General features: G+C 41.5%; 1 protein-coding gene across 3 annotated transcripts in view; it reads left to right on the top strand.

The window, feature by feature from the left end:
• Positions 1-55: 55 nt before the first annotated feature.
• The window catches only part of MLKL (mixed lineage kinase domain like pseudokinase), a 33571-nt gene continuing 13756 nt past the window's right edge, over positions 56-19870 (top strand). For all 3 annotated transcript variants that reach the window (XM_077133025.1, XM_077133024.1, XM_077133026.1), the window contains exons 1-4: positions 56-232; positions 12162-12620; positions 16169-16243; positions 17057-17237. In XM_077133025.1, the coding sequence (XP_076989140.1) occupies positions 124-232; positions 12162-12620; positions 16169-16243; positions 17057-17237 (824 nt within the window). In that variant the 5' untranslated portion in view covers positions 56-123. The remainder of the gene's footprint in view (positions 233-12161; positions 12621-16168; positions 16244-17056; positions 17238-19870) is intronic.

Here is a 19870-nt window from a genome sequence, read left to right as displayed (position 1 = left end):
CCGGCTCCCGGGTTTCACTTCGGCAGGAAACGCGACGGCGGGGGCGGCGCCTGCCACGTGTGGAGTCCGGCACGGCCCGCGGAGGCGCGGGGGGCGCTCGCGACCTCCGGGGGAGGTCCTGGAATGCGGAGACTTCGCCCCTGGGTAGGTGGCTGTCGCTGGAGAGAAGTCGGAGAAGGGGTCTCGTCGGAATCCGCGGCGCACAAATTGGGCGCCCTTGCGAGGGGCGGCGGTGAGCCTGCGGGGCCGTCGCGGGGCACGGTCTGGTCACCGGGCGGTGTGGGGGAGAGCCCGGGCTGGGGGCGGGTGAGCCGGGGCGGGTGAGCCGCCGCGGGCTTTCCTGGAACTCCGGTCGCGTGAGGTTTCGTTTCCTCCGCCAGGGCGGTGGCGTTGGCAACGAGGGTCTCCGCCGTCCTGCCAAAGCCAGGTGCCCAGGAGGGAGGAGGGGAAGGGACCCGCAGCGGCCTTGGGGGTTGGACTCGGGGTCGTCTGGGCATCTCCCCTCGACAGGGACCGTGGGTGGGGAAATTTCCAGTTCTTTAGGACTTCTGCCTTCCTCCTTTCCTGGGGACTGTTTTAGACACGGGAGTAGCCTGATGTAACCCTCTCATTGTAAGAATTTGAGAGTTTTGCCACGCAAAGGAAGACTCCAAGAGACGTTCTCTCATGCAACACGCAAGGGGTTTATTTTCCACACATGCGTGGGGCTCACTGAACACACAGGAACAGAGAACCCCGAGCCTGAGTTTGTAAGTTTTTAAGGGGTAAGATGAGGGGGGTGGGGGTCGAGCATGGGTCATAGGTGCTGTTTTGCAAAAAGCAGATAAGAGCAGTTTTACAACAAGCATTTTTAACAGTTTTACAGCAAGCAGTTCTTGAGCATGAGTCATGGGAGTTGCTTTTTGCATGAAGCAGATAGCCGCAGTTTTACAAGTAATTTAGGCGCAAGGAGTCATAGGGGTGGCGAGAAACAGATAACCGCCCGTGGGAAAGTCTCGGATTGTTTATCTTCAACCTGATGGGGCCCATAATTCTTTTCTCTACAATTCTTAACTCACACCAAATGCATAGCCGTGAATATAAAATGACACAAATGCTTTTGCTGGATATTTCAGAAGCTAAAATATATGTAAATAGCTGAATTAAGCAGGAAAAATTAGCTACTGTTAAGCTTTATAAAATCCCTTTTTACATCATCAGGAAAGGATGCCTGATACCCCTTTTTCTTTTCCTTTTCTTTTTTTTGGAGGGCTAGGTGGCATTAGAGTTCTTTATGGGGTTTATATCATTAATATCGCTTTAAGATTTTTTAACTTTTAAAATAGGTAACTGTTCTCATTGCTACACTACAACTAACAGGAACATATTCTCATTAGAGTTGTTGGCAATTTTGCACTGTTGTAGCACTGCAGTGAACAACTTTGCATACCTCTAGCTCCACATACACAGCTTCTCTATGGCATAAAAATCCTAGAAATTCAAATTGCTGAGTCAGAGTATTGTATGTATGTATTTATATTCCTTTCATCCCTTTGCTAGCTTTTGTCAGTTATCTCATATGCTTTTAAATTGTCTGTTCTGGCACCAAACCCAAAACAGTTTTGTTATTGCTGTTTTTAGTACACTTTAATATAGGATAAGACCCCTTTTAATTTGTAAAAATGCTGGTTATGCAGACTGATTTCCTTTTTCAAATGAACCTTCACATCATTCGGTTTCAATCCCCAAATGTACCATTGAAAGCTTTACTGGAACTACATTAAAATGTGTTTACACACTGAATGAAGCTGCATGTGAGGTATAGGTTTTTTGTTTTTGTTTTTTTTGTTTTTTTTTTCTTTCTATTATTGTTTTAATTCTTATTCTGTTGTCTTTTTATTTCTTTTTCTAAATCGATGCAAATGTACTAAGAAATGATGAATATGCAACTATGTGATGTTATTAAGAATTACTGATTGTACATGTACATTGAAATGATTTCTAATTGTTTTGTTAATTCTTTTTTTAATTAATAAAAAAAAAAATAGCAAAATGTGTTTACATTTGGGAAGGATCGCCAAGTTTATAATTTTTAATCTTCCCAGATAGAAATACGTTTCTTTCCATTGCTTCAAACTTTTTTTTGTGTAACTTTCTTCATACCACTCCAGTACTTTTCCTGCAAAATTTATTCCTGTGGATTTTTAAACTTTTCTTGTTTTTATGAGTGGGATATTTCCCCCTCTTATCTTTTTCTAATGAGTTATTGCTGAGATGTGACTTTTTAAAAAATATTTTTATTAGGAAATCTTCACACACACACATCCCATGCATGGTGTTCAATCAGTGGCTCACAATGTCATCATGTAGTTGGGTATTCATCACCATGATTATTTTTTTGAACATTTGCATCACTCCAGAAAAGGAAATAAAAAGAAAAAACGCATCCATGCCATATCCATTATCCCTCCCTCTCATTGACCACTAGTATTTCCATCTACCCAATTTATTTTACCTTTTGTCCCCTGTATTATTTATTTCATCCATTTTTTTTATTGATCTGTCCATACCCAGGATAAAATGAGCATCAGACACAAGATTTTCACAGTCACATAGTCACATTAGAAAGGTTACATCTTCATACAATCATCTTCAAGAATCAAGTCCACCAAAACACAGCCTAACAGTTTCAGGTACTTCCCTCTAGCCACTACATTACACCATAAACTAAAAAGGTGTATCTATATAATGCATAAGAATAACCTCCAGGATAACCTCTCGATTCTGTTTGAAATCACTCAGCCCCTGAAACTTTATTTTGTCTCATTTCTCTTTTCCTTTTTGGTCGAGAATGCTTTCTCAATCCCATGATACTGGTCCCAGTTCATCCCCAGGAGTCCTGTCCCAAGTAGGGGGGTGGTAGGGCAGTGAGTTCACCTGCCATGTTGGCTTAGAGAAAGGCCGCATCTACCTCACAAAAAAAGACTCTTAGGCCTAATGTTAATTAAGTAGGCTTAGCCTATCCTTTACAAGAATAAGTTTCTTAGGGGTGAACCCTAAGATTGAGGGCTCGGCCTTTTGATGTGGTTGTCCCCGAGATGTGGCTTTTGGATGAGGCTGGTGATAAAATCGTCTAGGTCATGTCGTGGAGCTAGGAAACTGAAATCCACAATGTTCCTTTCACATCTGCTTTTGTCTCAAGTGGACCAAAGAAAAGTGGAAAGCCCTTTACCCTCACGAGTCCCTAAAGATGACCTTGAGGCATTTGCTCAGCAGCTGGGAGTAGCTGAGGAGCCTGAGAGCCATTGCGTATTCCTAGGAGTGTCCTGGGAGTGCCTGTTACCTGTCACCTGTCACCTCCATTGTCAGATGGCTAGAACTCAAAGGTGTTTCAGTCAGTTGCTTATTCGGTTTCACTTCTGCCTGGGCCTTCCTCATGCTTTAAAGCTGAATTTTGGCTCCAGGCCCATTACCTTGTCTAAACTGTTACTAGATCAGTAAAATATGATAATACTTGCCCTACCTAATCCATTGAGCTGTAGAGAAGAATAAGTTTGTTTAAAAGTACTTTGAAAACTGATTGAAATGCAACTTACTATTTGGATTCAACTTCTCTGAACCTCAGTGTCTTCATCTGTAAAATGGAAGATCACCTTGGTGAGCTTGTGGATCTAAACCATTTGGCATGTAGTAAGTGAATAGAGAGGTTTGTCATCAACAGTATATAGTTTCTTAAATGCTGCCAGAATACAATATACCAGAAATGGAATGGTTTTTAAAAAGGAAATTTAATAAGTTACAAGTTTACAGTTCTAAGCCTGTGGAAGTGTCCAAACTAAGGCATCTAGAAAAGATACCTTAATTCAAGAAAAGCCAGTGCGTCTGGAACACCTGTGTCAGCTGGAAAGGCACACTGGTCCCTTGCTGGTCCCTTGCGCCTGGGCATCATGCTTTCAGCCTCTGTTCCTGTGGGAGTTCCTCACTTTGCTTCTCTGGGGCTGGCCTTCATCTCTTGGCTTCCCTTGGCTCTGTCCAGGTTCTAGCTTGCTTAACATTGCATGGCAACATCTTCTGGGCTCTAAGCATCTCCAAACATCTCTGTCAATTCTGCTCTGAATTTCTGTCAGCTCTGTCATTTCTGGCTCTCTCCAAAATGTTTCCTTTTTTAAAGGATTCCAGTACACTAATGAAGACCCACCTAGAATGAGTGGAGTCACATCTCCATGTAATCACAGGTCACACCCAGAATTGGGCATGCCACATCTCTGTGGAGATAATGTAATCAAAAATTTCCAGCGTATAGTACTGAATGAGGATTAAAAGAAACAGCTATCCCCATAAGCTTGAATCGGGATTAAAGCATGGCTTTTCTGGGGTACATAACACTCTCAAACCAGCACAAATGGTCTCATCATGCATTACTGAACTCAGTTGTCAAGAGGAGAAAGCATTATGTAGGGAAACATCTTCAACCTAATAATAGGAGGTAGCTTCCTAAACTTTATACCCAAAGCACAAGCCACCAAAAAAAACAAAACAAAAAGGATAAATGGGAACTCCTCAAAATTAAATGCTTCTGTACCACAAAAGATTTTGTCAAAAAGGTGAAGAGGCAGCCAACTCAATGGGAGAAAATATTTGGAAATCACATATCGGACAAAGTTTTGATTTCCTATATATACAAGGAAATCATACAACTCAATAACAAAAGAACAAACAACCCAGTTATAAAAAAGACTGAATATATGAATAGGCATTTTTCTGAAGAGCAAATACAGATGACTCAAAAGCATATGAAGAGATGCTCATTTTCATTGGCTGTAAGGGAAATGCAGATCAAGGTTACAGTGAGATACCACCTCACATCTATAAGAATGGCTGCTATTAAACAAGCAGGAAACTGCAAATGTTGGAGAGGATGTGGAGAAACTGGGACACATTATGCACTGCTGGTGGACTGTGTAATGGTGCAGCCACTATGGAAGACTGTTTGGCAGTTCCTTAGGAAAGTAAATATCAACTTGCCCTATGACCCAGCAATAGCACTACTTGGTATTTACCCAGAAGAGCTGAAAGCAATGACACAAACAGACATTTGCACACTGATGTTCATAGCAGCATTATTCACAATCACCAAAAGTTGGAAACAAACCAAATGCCCATCAACAGGCAAGTGGATCAACAAAATGTGGTGTATACATACAATGGAATATTATGCAGCAGTAAGACAAAATGACGTCTTGAAGCACATGACAAGATGGATGAGCCTTGAGGACATAATGCTGAGCATAATTAGCCAGACACAAAAGGATAGATACTATATGATTCCACTTTTATGACCAGCATAAAGATATAATCAGAGGCTTATAATACAGAATATAGGGGGCTTAGAGATACGTAGAAGCTAGAGATGGGTGAACCATTAGCTAATGAGGTTGAACTCCAGTGTAAGAGAATAGATAGGACTGAAGGTGATTCTCTAGTGGGTCTAGAAGTAATATTACCATATTGAAGATGAACAAGATTGAAAGGGGTTGTACAGACCTATGTGTCCCACTGATTCACACTAGAAATATGAATTAATTCTCACAAGAATTACTTCAAAGTTATGATTCTTGTCCAAAGAGTGTTTAAGTTTGGGGTACAGGGGGAAAACAGCTATTGCATGCAATGAGCTGTGTTCAAAAGGAAATCATCAGCACTACCACAGCAACAGCAGAGGTAAATGATGGGGAGAGGGGTAAGAGTTAAGAAGAGGTTTAGATTCCCTATTTGGCGAGAATGTGTTTATTGGTTTTCTTTCTCTTGGGAACAATGAAATTATCTGAAATTGAGAATGTTGATGAGCTGTGGACTTTGGGCCCTTTACATGATGCCCGATGATGAATGCAGGTGGCTGAAGGATGCACTGATGGAGAAGTAGATTAGCGAATGATGGTGTATACTTATGAACGAAGGTTGTGCTGCTACAAAAAAGGAACAGTCATGAGGCATTCAACGATGTGAATGAACATATGGAACATTTGGTGAGACAAAATAAGCCAGAAACCAAAGAACAAGAATGGTATAGTCACCTTTAGAAAACGTTTATAAGAAAACAGGGGCTCTGAGCCCCTAATCTTGGGGTTTGTTCATATGAAACTTAACCCCGCAAAGGATAGGCTAAGCCTACTTAAAATTAGGTCTAAGAGTAACCCCCAAGAGAACCTCTTTTGTTGCTCAGATATGGCCTCTCTCTCTCAGCAACACAACAAGCAAACTCACTGCCCTCCCCCCTCTACATGGGACATGACTCCCAGGAGTGTGGACCTTCCTGGCAACGTGGGACAGAAATCCTAGAATGAGCTGGGACTCAGCATCAAAGGATTGAGAAAACCTTCTCGACCGAAAGAGGGAAGGGAGAAATGAGACAAATAAAGTGTCAGTGACTGAGAGATTCCAAACAGAGTCGAGAGGTTATCCTGGAGGTTATTCTTATGCATTAAATAGATATCACTTTTTTAGCTAAGGCATAACAGAGAGGCTGGAGGCAACTGCCTGAAAATATAGAGCTGTGTTCTAGTAGCCATGTTTCTTGAAGATGATTGTATAATGATACAGCTTTTGCAGTGTGACTGTGTGATTGTGAAAACCTTGTGTCTGATGCTTCTTTTATCTACCTTATGAACAAATGAGTAAAACATATGGATTAAAAATAAATAATGGGGGAGCAAATGTTAAAATAAATTTAGTAGATTGAAATGCTAGTGATCAATGAAAGGGAGGAGTAAGGGGTATGGTATGTATGATTTTTTTTTTCTGTTTTCTTTTATTTTCTTTTTCTGAATTGGTGCAAATGTTCTAAGAAATGATAATGATGATGAATATACAACTATGTGATGAAAAAAAATTTTTTTAATTAAAAAAAAGAAAAGAAAACAGGGCCTAGATTGTACACTTTTAGAACAGACACATTAAGTTTGGAGTGGTGATTACTATTTCTGGATTTTGAGAGGCTGTTTTATATATATAACCTGATATTTAGAGAGAAGAACAAAGCTGAACAGGTTGGGGTTTAAGTAATTCCGAACACAGGGGTGAGGAAGTCAGTGTCTATATTTTAGAGCTACACATACTCTTTGAGACCAATGGAAGAAAAGTTTATTTGGTCTGGAACTAAAATTTTCTGTAGTGCGTAATCTAATTCAATCTATCTATATATCTCATTTGAACAATTGAAACACAGGGATCACAAAATAAGAAACAGATCCTTTAATCCTGTATAGATTACTGTAATGCCTGGATGCATCCTAGAGTATTTTAAGCAAATAATCAAAAAGTATTGGCAAAATCCCCTGGGGGATGCAAGAAAAATATAGAACTATTAAACCTTACCATCAGAGAATCCCCTGATACTGTGTTAAACTTTAGGGACACCCAAATCAATAGGCCATGCCCTCAATCATGAGACTTATTCTCGTGAAGCTTATATAGGTAGCAGAGATGCTTAGACTACCTATAGGCATGCCTAGGAGTTACTTCTGGAGGACCTCTTTTGTTGCTCAGATGTGACCTCACTCTCTCTAAGCCCTACTTTGCAAGTGAAATCATTGCCCTTCCCCCTATGTGGGACATGACATCCAGGGGTTAAAGTCTCTCTGGTGACATGGGAGATGACTCCCAGGGATGAATCCAAACCTAGCACCATGGGATCAACAATTCCATCCTGACCGAAAGGGGGAAAAGAAGTGTAATTAATAAAGTATCATCAGCAGAGAGAGTTAAAATAGAGTCAAGAGGCTACTCTGGAGGTTGCTCTTACGCAAGCTTCAGTTAGACCTTGCTACCTATCATAACCTGCCAACCCCCAATCAGGACCATTCCAGCCAATCCTAAAGAACACCTAGGGCAACACAGAAGATTGCACAAGGGTTCCATGCACCAAAATAACTTTCCAGAAATCTACAACCTCCAGATGGATCCCTGGTCCAGATAAGTCCTGAAACCTGGCCCAGCCTCTCCAGAACATCAGATAGTTCCATCTCCCTACACCATATTAGTGACAGGCCCTTCCAATATAAAAAAGTTAGAATTGCCATATCCCAAACACCCCTAAAGAGAGGGATGGAAAGATCAAAGGTGTTGGTGGAGTTATACAGAGAAGATAGGACCTAAAAAAATGAATGTGGATGCTGAATCATTAAATTGATACCTCTTTTAGTCTCCAGTATTTTAGAGCATCTAGAAGTAAAAACCTAAGATTGTGAAATTGTAAACCATGTCAACAACTAATTGTGGTATGTGCTTGGAAATTTATAGCTTTTTTGTATATGTATTATTTTTAACAAGAAAAGAAGGAAAAAATGTCGATTGTGATGATAAAGTATTTAAGCCATCTACCCTTCTGTATTCTGGGGCAGCTAGAGGGAAGAATCTGAGATGATGGTATAGTAGCCCATGACAGACTCTGGAATCTGTCCTGTAATTGCTTGTTGAAGAGTGCTCTGAAAACTATTGGTTTTTTATTTCTTTGCTTTGTTTATATGTTATACTAAGCAATAAAAAAAGTTAAAAAGAAAAAACATAATGCATGATTCAAACTGGTTTAAACAATTGGGAAGTTTATTGGTTCATGAGATGTGTACATGAGGGATGGGTAGGCCTTCAGGTTCAGTTCAGTGCTGTCATCAAGGACTCAGATTCTTTCCTTCTTTTCATTCCACCATCCTCAGGGCAGCCTTTTCCTTGAGATTTTAGGGTAGGGCTCTGTGCTGTCTCACTCCCACTTAGAAGAGAGAGAGATGTGGAGAGCGGGAAGCTGGCTGCCTGGGTTCTCTGAAAAGAGCCTGGAACCTTCTGGGAGAACATTCCCCTCCATCCAAATGAGCTCAGGTGCTGTTTGTTTGTTTTGTTTTAAGGAGAGGATTTTATTCATGGTATTGCAATAGGGAAAATGTTCATGTTGTGAAAGAAAGGAACAGGGTCTGGGGCTTTATAGAGGCAGGTAAGCAAGGGAATTCATCTATCAATCTAACAGGAGTCTTTTTTTTTAACTTTTTATTTTGAAATATTTTCAAATTTACAAGATGGTTACAAAAAAAGATAGTTGGTCTTGTTTTTTTTATTTGTGAGAACATATATATAACACAAACTTTCCCATCTCAGCCACTCGAAAGCATACTATTCAGTGGGCTTAATCACATTAATGATAATACAGTATCCTTACCACCTTCCATTACTAAAACTTTCCCATCTCTGCAGACAGATACCCTATACCAATCATGTGTTAACTCCCCATTCCCCATGCCCCCCAGCCCTGGCAGCCTGCACTCTGCTTTCTGTCTCTATGAGTGTGTATATTTTTCTGATGTTTTCTTTGTAGGCACCGTGGGGCTTCAGGAACTCATTTTTTAACCAGTTACTGTGATTGGCCATTAGGAAGTCTGGGATGGCTTAGATAAAGATTTTCCCACCCTCTGTGTTATTGACATTTTAGGCTGGGTAAGTCCTGTGGCGGGGGTGGGGGGTAGGTGTCTCTCCTGTGCGTTGTAGGGTGTTTAGCCGCATCTCTGACCTCTGTCCACTAGATACCAGTAGCACTCTCCTCCCAGTTATGTCAACTGAACATGTCTCGAGCCTGGCAGATGTCCCCTGGGGGCACAAAATGACCCCCAATTGCAAGCAACTGATATAGACTAATCACTGCCCACCTGTGGAACTAGGGATGGGGTCAGTTCCTCACAAACATGTTGCTGAATCAGGGAGGAGCTGATCGCTGTTAAATATCTGGACAAAATTTGAAAGTAAGGAACTGGACCAGTGTCTGCCATGATTCTTCTGAGCCTCAAACATCTCTTGGTCTTTAATGCAAATGCCTGTGAGAGAGCCAGCACTTATAAAATAATAACTTGTGGATGCGTGGGGCAAGGAGGGAGGACAGAACAGATTTACAGCTTACCATAAACACCACACAGAGGTCCGTGGGTGAGGCCTAGGGAGACAGGGAGGCCCAGACATTTGGAAAAGAGACAGAAAAGAAAATTTAATAGGGGCAGAAGCCCACTTCTGAATATCATGAATATCCTTGGCTTACTGTGGCCAAGTTTGCAAACCCAGGGTTCATGGGCAATAGCCAGTTGGCAGATATTTCATTTGACCTATGCAGTAATGGACTGCAGTTTTTAAAACACTTTTTGACACAGTTACACTATTTAAAGTCAGAAGATTTAACCTAAAAATCCCTGTTTCTGGCTGCTCTTGAAAAACTGGAAGATCTTCTATCATTGGGCCCTTAATCCTGAAAGAGCAACAGTTGGCAACTTGCTTGGTAGCCCTGCCTTGTGCATATATGCTGTTTTTATCTTATAGGATTTGTAGAAATAAAGTGATCTGGTTTTCGTACTCTTGCCTCTACCAAAAATGGGCAAATGAAAGGTAGACTATAAGGTAAGGTCCACATGCTTCAAAGAAAATGGGAGGAAGCTTATTTCTTTCTGGCAAGAAAGATTATTTCTAGCCTAGGTCACTTCACTCATTTGAGTTCCATGCCTGGTTCCTATTCTTTGGCAGAATGTATTTGCTAGAGTAGGCTAAACCAATGAAACAAACTGACCCTGGGCTATCACGGCTCGCACACAATAGAAGTTTACTCCTTACTCACAGAACAGTCCGGGACAGATGTTCCAGGTCTGTGGGCAGCTCTCCTCCATGCAAAGATTCAGGTACCCAAGATCCGTCCATGAGCCCGTGCATCCCAGTGGCTGAAGGGAAAGAACATATAGAGGAGACAGACCTGCCTCAGCCGAAGCAGCACTTATGACTTCCTCACCCACCCCAGAGGTGAGACTGTCACATGGCCACATCAAGCCAACAGGAGGTGTTGGGAGATATAGTCCTAGCTGGGTTGATACTTCCTGCCTCTGATTCTGTTCTAAGGAAAAGACTCAACAGATTTTGATGGACAGCAAGTCTGCTCCACCTTACATCAAAATGCTGGGGAGACCAGAAAGCCTCTTTTGTTGCTCAGATGTGGCCTCTCTCTCTAATCCAACTCAGCATGTGAACTCACTGCCATCCCCCACTATGTGGGACATGACTCCCAGGGGTGTAAATCTCCCTGGCAACATGGGACAGAAAGCCTGGGATAAGCCAGTACCCAGCATCAAGAGATCTAGAAAGCCTTTGTGACCAGAAGAGGGAAGAGAGAAATAAGACAAAATAAAGTTTCAGTAGCTAAGAGATTTCAAACAGAGTTGAGAAGTTATCCTGGAGGTTATTCGTATGCAATATATAAATATCCCTTTTTAGTTTATGGTGTGTTGCAGTGGCTAGAGGGAAGTACCTGAAACTGTTGAGCTGTGTTCCAGTAGCCTGGATTCTTGAAGACAATTGTATAAAGATGTGACACTAACAATGTGACTGTGTGATTGTACGAACCTTGGGTCTGATGCTCCTCATATCCAGGGTATGGATAGAGAGTAAAAACTATGGGTAAAAATAAATAAATAAATAATAGGAGGACAAAGAGTGAAATAAATAAATTGGGTAGATGGAGACAATGAGAGGGAGAGGAGAGGAGTATGGTATGTATGAGGTTTTTCTTTTTTCTTTTTATTTCTTTGGCTGGAGTGATACAAATGTTCAAAAAATGATCATGATGAATATACAACTATGTGATGATATTGTGAGCCACTGATTGCACACCATGTATGGAATGTTTTTATGTCAAGAACATATGTTTGTTTGTTAAGTTTTTACAATAAAAATAATTAAATGCTGGAGAGATATGAGGAAAAAAATGTACCTGTCGTAAACTATGGACTATGGTTAATAATAGTATTTTAATACTCTTTCATCAACAGTAACAAATGTACCACACCAATACATTTATAATATGAGGAGATATGGAGTATGGGAGGATTAGGGTTTTCCTTTTTCTTTTTATTTCTTTTCTGGAGTAATGAAAATGTTCTAAATTTGATTATGGAGCTGGAGGCACAAACTGTGGGATGATATTGGGAGCCAATGGTTATATACTTCAGATGGTTTCTACAATGTGTAAATATATCTCAATAAAATTACATTTAAAAAAATTGCTGGGTAGACCTCTGCAGGTACTTAAATCACCCTTGATGCTTCCTTAACAGACTTTTAAATATACAGGAGGTTCTGGGACTTAAACAAATTCTATCAATTTTTTCCAGGTATGGATATCTTGGGGAAGATCATCTCCTTGGGCCAACTTGTCCACAAACAGTGTGAAGATATGCAGTACTGCAAGAAACAGTGTCAGCGCCTGGGGAAACGTGTCTCTGGCCTGTTGCAGCCACTGCAGATGCTCCAGGCCCAGGGACAGAAGAGCCTGTCCACTGAGCTCACCACCGCTCTGCAACATTTCCAGGTCGCCCTGGAGGAAGCTAAAGTGCAGATGGAAGAATTCAACAGTAAATCCAGTATCTCGAAATTTTTAAGAGCGGGGCATAACAAAATACTCTTCAGAGCTGTGAACAAGCGTTTGAGCGATGTCTCAGTGGAGCTCTCTTTGCTGCTTCAGGCCAAGCAGCAGGTGCTTCTTTCCGACTTCATCCATCAGGCTACCTGGCAGCAGGAGGACCAGGAGGATGCAGAAGAAGATCAGAGAGTCTTTGAAAATCTGGAAAAGCGTGAGTGTCCTTCCATGGGCAGGGGCAAATGGGGACACTCGCATCTCACTTTGATTCACCCAAAGGACAGGAAGGCTAAAGAGGTCTCAGCGGCTTCTTATACACTTGGCTCAGGATTTCTCACATCCATGGCCCAGATGTTGTGGGAGCTGGTGAAATTTGGGTGAACTAGAGGAGATGATGCTGATGAGTTTCCTTTGCCTCTCCATTCTCTCTCTGACATGATGCATGGAATTCTAGGAGCTCGTTGCTTCAAGCCTTAGTTTTTCCAAACCTTCAGTTAAGATGTAAATTGTCCAGAGGAAGAATTGACTAATTAAATGAGCAGATATGAATTGAGCATCTACTGTCTGCCAGGTAATGTTCCAAATGTTGAGGCTATAACACTGAGAAAAATAGGCAAGATCTTTGCCTTCATGGAACATAAAGTCTGCTGACAGAGTAAACCATTTTATCTAGGACCAGTGAAGACCACAAAGCAGAGTAATGAGGTGGAAAGTGACAATGGGTGCAGAGAGAGTGTCAAGGAAAGCCTCTCACGGGGTGACATTCGAATGGACAATTTGAATGATGAGAAGGAACTAGCCGCAAGAACATGAAGGAGGAGAGCATTCCAAGCAGAGAAGATAGCAAGTGCAAAGGCCCTGGGGTGAAAATAAGTACGACACGTTCAAGGAACAGTCAGAAGGCCAAAGTGGCTTTGGTATAGTAAGCAAGGGAGAGACAGCAGGTCCAGACAAAAGTGCTAAAGTAGGCCAGATATTCAGAAGCTAGTCATGTCATGCATTGTAGGCATGATAAGAAATTCAGATTTTATTCTACAAGCCAGAGGAAGCCAGTAAAAAGAGTCCTTACGCATGGGCCCATTATGATTTGATTTGCATGAAAAGAAAATTGATCTGTCATGTAGTAAATAGACTGTAGGATGTATTAGTCAATTATTGCTGCACTAATGCTAAAACCACCCAAAACTCAGAGGCTTGAAATAGTCGTTAATTCTCATGCCCACAGATCTGTGAATCAGAGGACGTCCCCCTGATCTCAGATGGGCTTGGCTCCAGGCTGCAGGCCCTGTTTGGGTTTGCTCTACGTGTCTCATTCTGGGGCCCAAGTTGCAGACACGCTAAGTACCTCATGGCAGAACTGCAGAAAGCTACACCCAACAGTGCTAGCATGTTTCAAGCTGTGCCACATCCTCTAACATCCCATTGGCCAAGGCGAGTCACATGGCCAAGCCCACCATGAAGGAACAGGGATGAACAGCACAAGGCTATGGCAAGGGTGTGGATGTATGATTCTACTACAAGGGAGTAAAGAATTGGGACCCAAAGTTCAGCCTACCCCAAGAGGCAAGAATGGAAGGGTGAGCCCAGTTAGGAGGCCACTTAGGTGGCATGAGATGATGGTGACAAACTAGGGTGGCACTGATGGAATTAGTTGGTCTTAGTGGAAAGCAGGTCTCTAAAGTGGGTAAGACATGACCAGCAGTCACTGTAAGAGAGAGGAGAGGGGAAGGATGGACACAAATGTGGTTTCTTCACAGTTTTGCCGAGCCTGGTGATGTGAAGCCCAAAATCTTCTCTTTTATAAGGACTGTGGGTGAGAGAAAAGTGAGGAGAGGGTGAGCCTTCTGAGTGCTCCTGCCCAGAGAAGTAACTGTTCTGCCACCTTGACGGGTAGGGTGGGCCAGCCCCAATCAGGTCAGCAGGAGGCACCCCAGGACAAATCAGACCTGTTAGAGACCCAAGGGTGAAATGGATCCTTTTCTGGCATGATGGGAAATGGAGTATCTGTAATCCCCCAGCTGAGCACCCAAGCCAAGAGGAAAACTCAGGGACTGGATGGGGGTAGGACTGGCCCAGGTGTAGGGCAGGATTGGGCTCATGATCCATCTCCTGATGCGGTCGGATGCAAGTTCATGTCACCAGCCTGGAGGTCAGGTATTTTCTACTCTTGCTTTATAATTTTTTAAAACTTTTTTTATTAGGTAATACATTCATATGGTACAGAATTCAGATGATACCAGAAGGGCTCGTCTTTGACCTCAAAACCCCTGTTCCCCTTCTAAGACACAATCTCTTTTACCAATTTCTTAAATAGCCTTCCAGAAATTTAAGTATATATTGCTGTTATTACACATTCAGAAGCATACTAAACACACCATTCTGTTTCTTGCTTTTCTCATAAATAATCTGCACCATTGATCTCTTTGAATATCCACAGAGTTGTCTTGTATTCTTTTCTATGCATGGACTGTAATATATGTCAGCGGTTCCCTATTGGTGGACATTTAAGTTATGTCCAGTTTTTCTTATTGCAAATCATGATACAATGGGTCTCTGTATATATTTCAGGATGTCTTCAGGAAAAACTCCTAGAGGTGGAATTACTGAGTCTAATTGCTGGGTCAAAAAGAATGAGCATTTTAATTTTTTTTTTTTTTTTTTTTTTTTTTTTTAAAGAGAGAGGGAGGAAGGGAAGGAAAGACAGAGAAGGAAGGAAGGATGGAAGGAAGGAAGGGAAACATTTTTAAACATTTTCTTGTTTTATTATATTTTGTTTGTTTGTTTGTTTTTTACATGGGCTGGGGCCGGGAATCGAACCGGGGTCCTCCGGCACGGCAGGCAAGCACTCTTGCCCGCTGAGCCACCGCGGCCCGCCCTTTTTTTTTATACTATATGGTGGGGGTCATATTTCATTCTTTTTTCCGTGTGAGTATCCTGTTATTGCAGCACCATATGTTGATTTTTTTGTTTTTGTTTTTGTTTTTGTTGGTTGGTTTGTCTTTTGGGAAGTGCATGGGCCGGGAATCGAACCTGAGTCTTCTGCATGGCAGGCAAGAAGTCTACCACTGAACCACCCTTGCACCCCACGTTTTAAATTTTGATAAGAAATAGCCAGATGATCCTCCAGCAAGTCATTCAAATGTTGCCCCTACCAACAGTGTAGGAAATTGTCTGTTTCTCTGTACTTTTTCCATTAGACACTTTCCTAGTTTTTCCGTGAAGGTCCCCTGTCCCAATAACCCCTCAGTCCTGGGCAAATTGGGATGGTTCGTCACCCTAAATAGTGGGTTATTGATTTCTAAATATATTCCTGAATATATAGATCAGGATAGGTTAGATTATGCTGTGGTTAAAAAAAAGATACATGAAAAAGCTCAGCATCTTTGAGCAACAGAAGTTTCTCTCTCGTTCACAGAAAAGTCCAGGAGACTCTCGAAGGGGCCCATCATCCTCAGGACTCAGTCTTCGCAGATGCTTTTTGGGTTCACACAAATGTCCCTGACTATGAAAGCATCCAGGTTGGAGTTTTGAGCAGAGTCAATTAAACGCTTCCACTGGGAAGTGGCACCCATTTCTTTGTCTTCATTTCTTGGCCAACACAAGTTGCACGGCCATTTTTGAAGACATTTCTTGAGTGGGAACTGGATATTGGCAAGCAGCAGTAATTCCTACCATAGTCAATAGGAGAGGTTTAAAAAAAAAGGTATTTCGGTGTGTTTTTAATTTTTTTATTTTTGGTGTTTGTTACTCTTTTCCCTGCAGAAAATGAAAATATAGAAGCTTCATTGAGTCGGTTGGAAAATAACATGAAAGAAATGGCTGAAACCTTGAAGCAGCGTAAGTTGTATGTCCTGCTGCTTCTGACTGCCCCCAACTAGAGATCACTTGTGTACTGAGTAACCCAGCCAACCCCACCCCTCACTCTTATCCCTGCAGCATAAGGGTTTGGGGATGCATTTATGGCTAGTCTATGCTAGAAGGGGCTTCTTAATCAGCAAGATTATCCTCTGGCATCTGTCAAAGTCCCAATAACTTCCTTTATTAATAGAATCAAAGCTTCAATTCATTTGCTAAATTTCTAAGAGGAAATTCTAATCAAATTTTTCTAATGTGTGTTCATTTCATTCGACAAAGCTATATGCTTTATGCCAGAGTCTGTCCATAGGAGGCACTATGATGCAGAGAAGGGCTCCGTCTCCAGAGAGCCCTTGGCCTTGGGGTAATGGAGAGGAAGGGAAAGAGGAACATGTGGACACATAATGGCATCACAGCAGTGAAGTTACTAAGCTTGAACTGGATATCTAACCATTAGACCAAAAATAACTAGAGAAAAGATCCCAAGTGCTAGGTTAGGTCCCAGGCTTGGAGTAGGGAGACACCAAGATGAGAGAGATGGGTTGAAATGGAGGGTAAAGCTGCAGGGAAAGGAAGTTCATGGCACATTTCTGTCACCCTTCCAGCGGTGACTCTATGAGTCACTCAAAGGCACTAGAACCTCCCCGCCGGTAGAGTCCATTGGGTGTTCAGCCAGAGCCAATGTTAGCTTGTGGTGTAGACATCCCACGCACATGCCACTAAGAGCCTTTTCCCTTAGGATGCTTCCTCAGTTCATTGGCCCTTTATTCCCTTTTCTCTGGGGGCTGACATCAGACTTTCAGAAACCCCAGAAGGAGAGCCTACAAGAGCAAATCAAGGAGATTAAGAAGGAACAGATTTCAGAGTCTTCATGGACCCTGATGAGGAAAACTAAATTCAGCACACTTTATAAAGGAGAATACCACAAATCTCCAGTGGCCATAAAAGTGTTCAACAACCCCCAGAATAGTATTAGGTAAGTAATTTTGTAGCATTCTCTCATATATATCATTTCATTTATTTCCTATAGCTCCCCAAGGAGAGAGACCTTGGGTCTCTATTTTTTAGATGGGGAAACCTAGACCCCAGAAGGTTAAATGCCTTGCCCTCTGCTATTAAAGAGCAGACTCCATACTTCAATGCACAGCTTCCGCACCTCAGTTCCAGAGAGTTTTGCCTCTTTTTTTTCATGTTTCTATGTATTTTTAAAAATTTATTTCCTTTCATTCTTGTTTCTCAATCCCTATCCCCTGCGTAGATGGTAAGTCTAGTATGTTTAATGTATCTTTTTGCAAATGAATGCTATTATGTATGCATTCATTTTTCATTTTCTTAAATGATGCTTTGTTATATAGCTGATGCTGATTCTTTTTACCTTTTCTTTCTTTTTTCACTCAGCAACATGGAACATCATGGAACTACTGTATATGTAGCTCCGGCCTTCTAACTGCTGTCGATGGCATACATCCACAGCTGCCTATTTTTGTTGTGGTGGATCTCAGTCTGCTTCCAACTTTTCGCCATCAAAAATAATGTGGCCATAAATATCCCTGTACAGATCTGTCTGAGAATTCCTTTGAGCTGTATCTCCAGTGGAGGAATGAAGGGTCCTAGGGTATGTGCATACTGACGTTGATTGGGTGCTGTCAAATGGCTCTCGGGGTAGCTGCACATGCCTGCACTAGCAGCGCAGGAGTGCTTCAATAGGTACACGTTTCTCAGTCCTCGGTATTAGCCAGCTTTCTAATTTGTTTCAACTTTAAAGTGATATCTTACAGTTATTTTTATTTGAAATTTTCTGTTTACTCATGAATTCGAATGATTACTCGTTTGTTGGTTAGCTAGCTGTTTGGATTTCTTCTGTAAATTGCCTGTTCATATTCTCTGCCCTTTTTTCTGTTGGGATGGCTATTTTCTTGCTGATTTGTGGAAGATTCTTGTAGGTTGTGGAAATCAATCCCTTGTCAGTTTTAGTCATTGCAAAGGTCTTCTCTCATCACATTATCCGTATTTTAATTTTGTCCGTGGTGTCTATTTTCGAACAGACAACTTTAATTTTCATGTAATCAAATCCAGCAAAATTTCACCTTTTCATTTGTGCCCTTCTTTTTTTGTTTGTTTGTTTAAAAAGCCCTTCTTCACCCCTAGATCTCAAAGGTATTGTATATTATCTTCTATTAACTTTACAGTTTTATTTTTTACATTTAGATTTTATTCTATCTGGAATCTACCTTTTTTTTTAGTCTACATGGTCCAGGAATTGAACCGAGGTCTCCCACATGGAAAGTGAGCATTCTGTCATAGAACCACTACCTGTGCACCTGGAATCCACCTTTGTATGTGGTATATTGTAGGGTCTAATTTTATTTTTCGCCATATAACAAATCAGTTTTCTCTATAGCCTCTTTTAAGTGATCCACCCTTTCCCCATTGGTTTGTAGTGCCACTTGTAATGTATATTACATTTCTTATATACACAGATCTGGCCCTGACCTGTCAAATCTGTTTCATTGGTCAATTTGTCCATCTTTGCACTGATAACACACTTTTTATTACTATGATTTTGTATTGTCTCAGTATCTGGTAGGGCACCTGTTCTAGTTTGGAAGCTGCCAGAATGTGATATACCTGAAATGGAACAGCTTTTAAAAAGGGGAATTTATTAAGTTGCAAGTTTACGGTTTTAAGGCTGTGAAAATGTCCAAATTAAGGTACCGAAAGAGGTTACCTTCACTCAAGAAAGGCCAATGAAGTTCAGGGTTTCTCTTTCAGCTGGGAGGCCCATGGTGACATCTGCTAGTTTCTTTCCTGGCTTCTTGTTTCATGAAGCATTTTTTTCCTTCATCATCTCCAGAGTTCTCTGGCTGTGTGGGCTCTGTTGGTTCTGGTGGCTCTCGTGGCACTCATGGCTCTTTCCAAGGTGGTTTCCTCTTAAAGGGCAAGTAAACCACCCTAACTTGAATGGGTAGAGACACATCTCCATGGTTTCCACCCTGGGTGCCCGGGTGGTTCAGTAGTAGAATGCTCGCCCCCCGTGCGGGAGACCCGGGTTCAATTCCTGGACCATGCATGCACCACCTCCACCCCCACCCCAAAAAATTACCACCCACAATTGGGTGGGTCACATTTCCATGGAAACAATAAAAGAATCCTACCCAGCAATATTGAATGAGGATTAAAGGACATGGCTTTTCTGGGCACACAACAAATTCAAACTGGCACAGCACCTCTCTCCTTTTTACTCTTCTTTTTCAGATTGACTTCACTCGATAAATATTAGAGAAAATGTTGTCACATTCCTCTAAATACACATTGAGATTTTTAAAATTATATTTTTAACAACTTTACATTATAATTTGCTATAGTCTACATAAAATTCACCTATTTATAGTTTACAATTCAGTGGCTTTTAATATATTTACAGAGAGGTGAAACCATCACTGTTATTTAATTTTAGAAGATTTTCATCATCCCAAATGAAACTCCATGCCTATTAGCAATCAATCCCCATTCATCATCAACACCATCACCCACAGCATTGGAAATCACTAATCTGCTTTCTGTCTCTATAGATTAGACAGTGCATTTAATAGAAATGAAATCATTCAA

The sequence above is a fragment of the Tamandua tetradactyla genome, chromosome 16 (genome assembly GCF_023851605.1).
Source record: "Tamandua tetradactyla isolate mTamTet1 chromosome 16, mTamTet1.pri, whole genome shotgun sequence".
Taxonomy (NCBI): Eukaryota; Metazoa; Chordata; class Mammalia; order Pilosa; family Myrmecophagidae; genus Tamandua; species Tamandua tetradactyla.
This window is presented reverse-complemented; position numbering and strand designations above follow the sequence as displayed.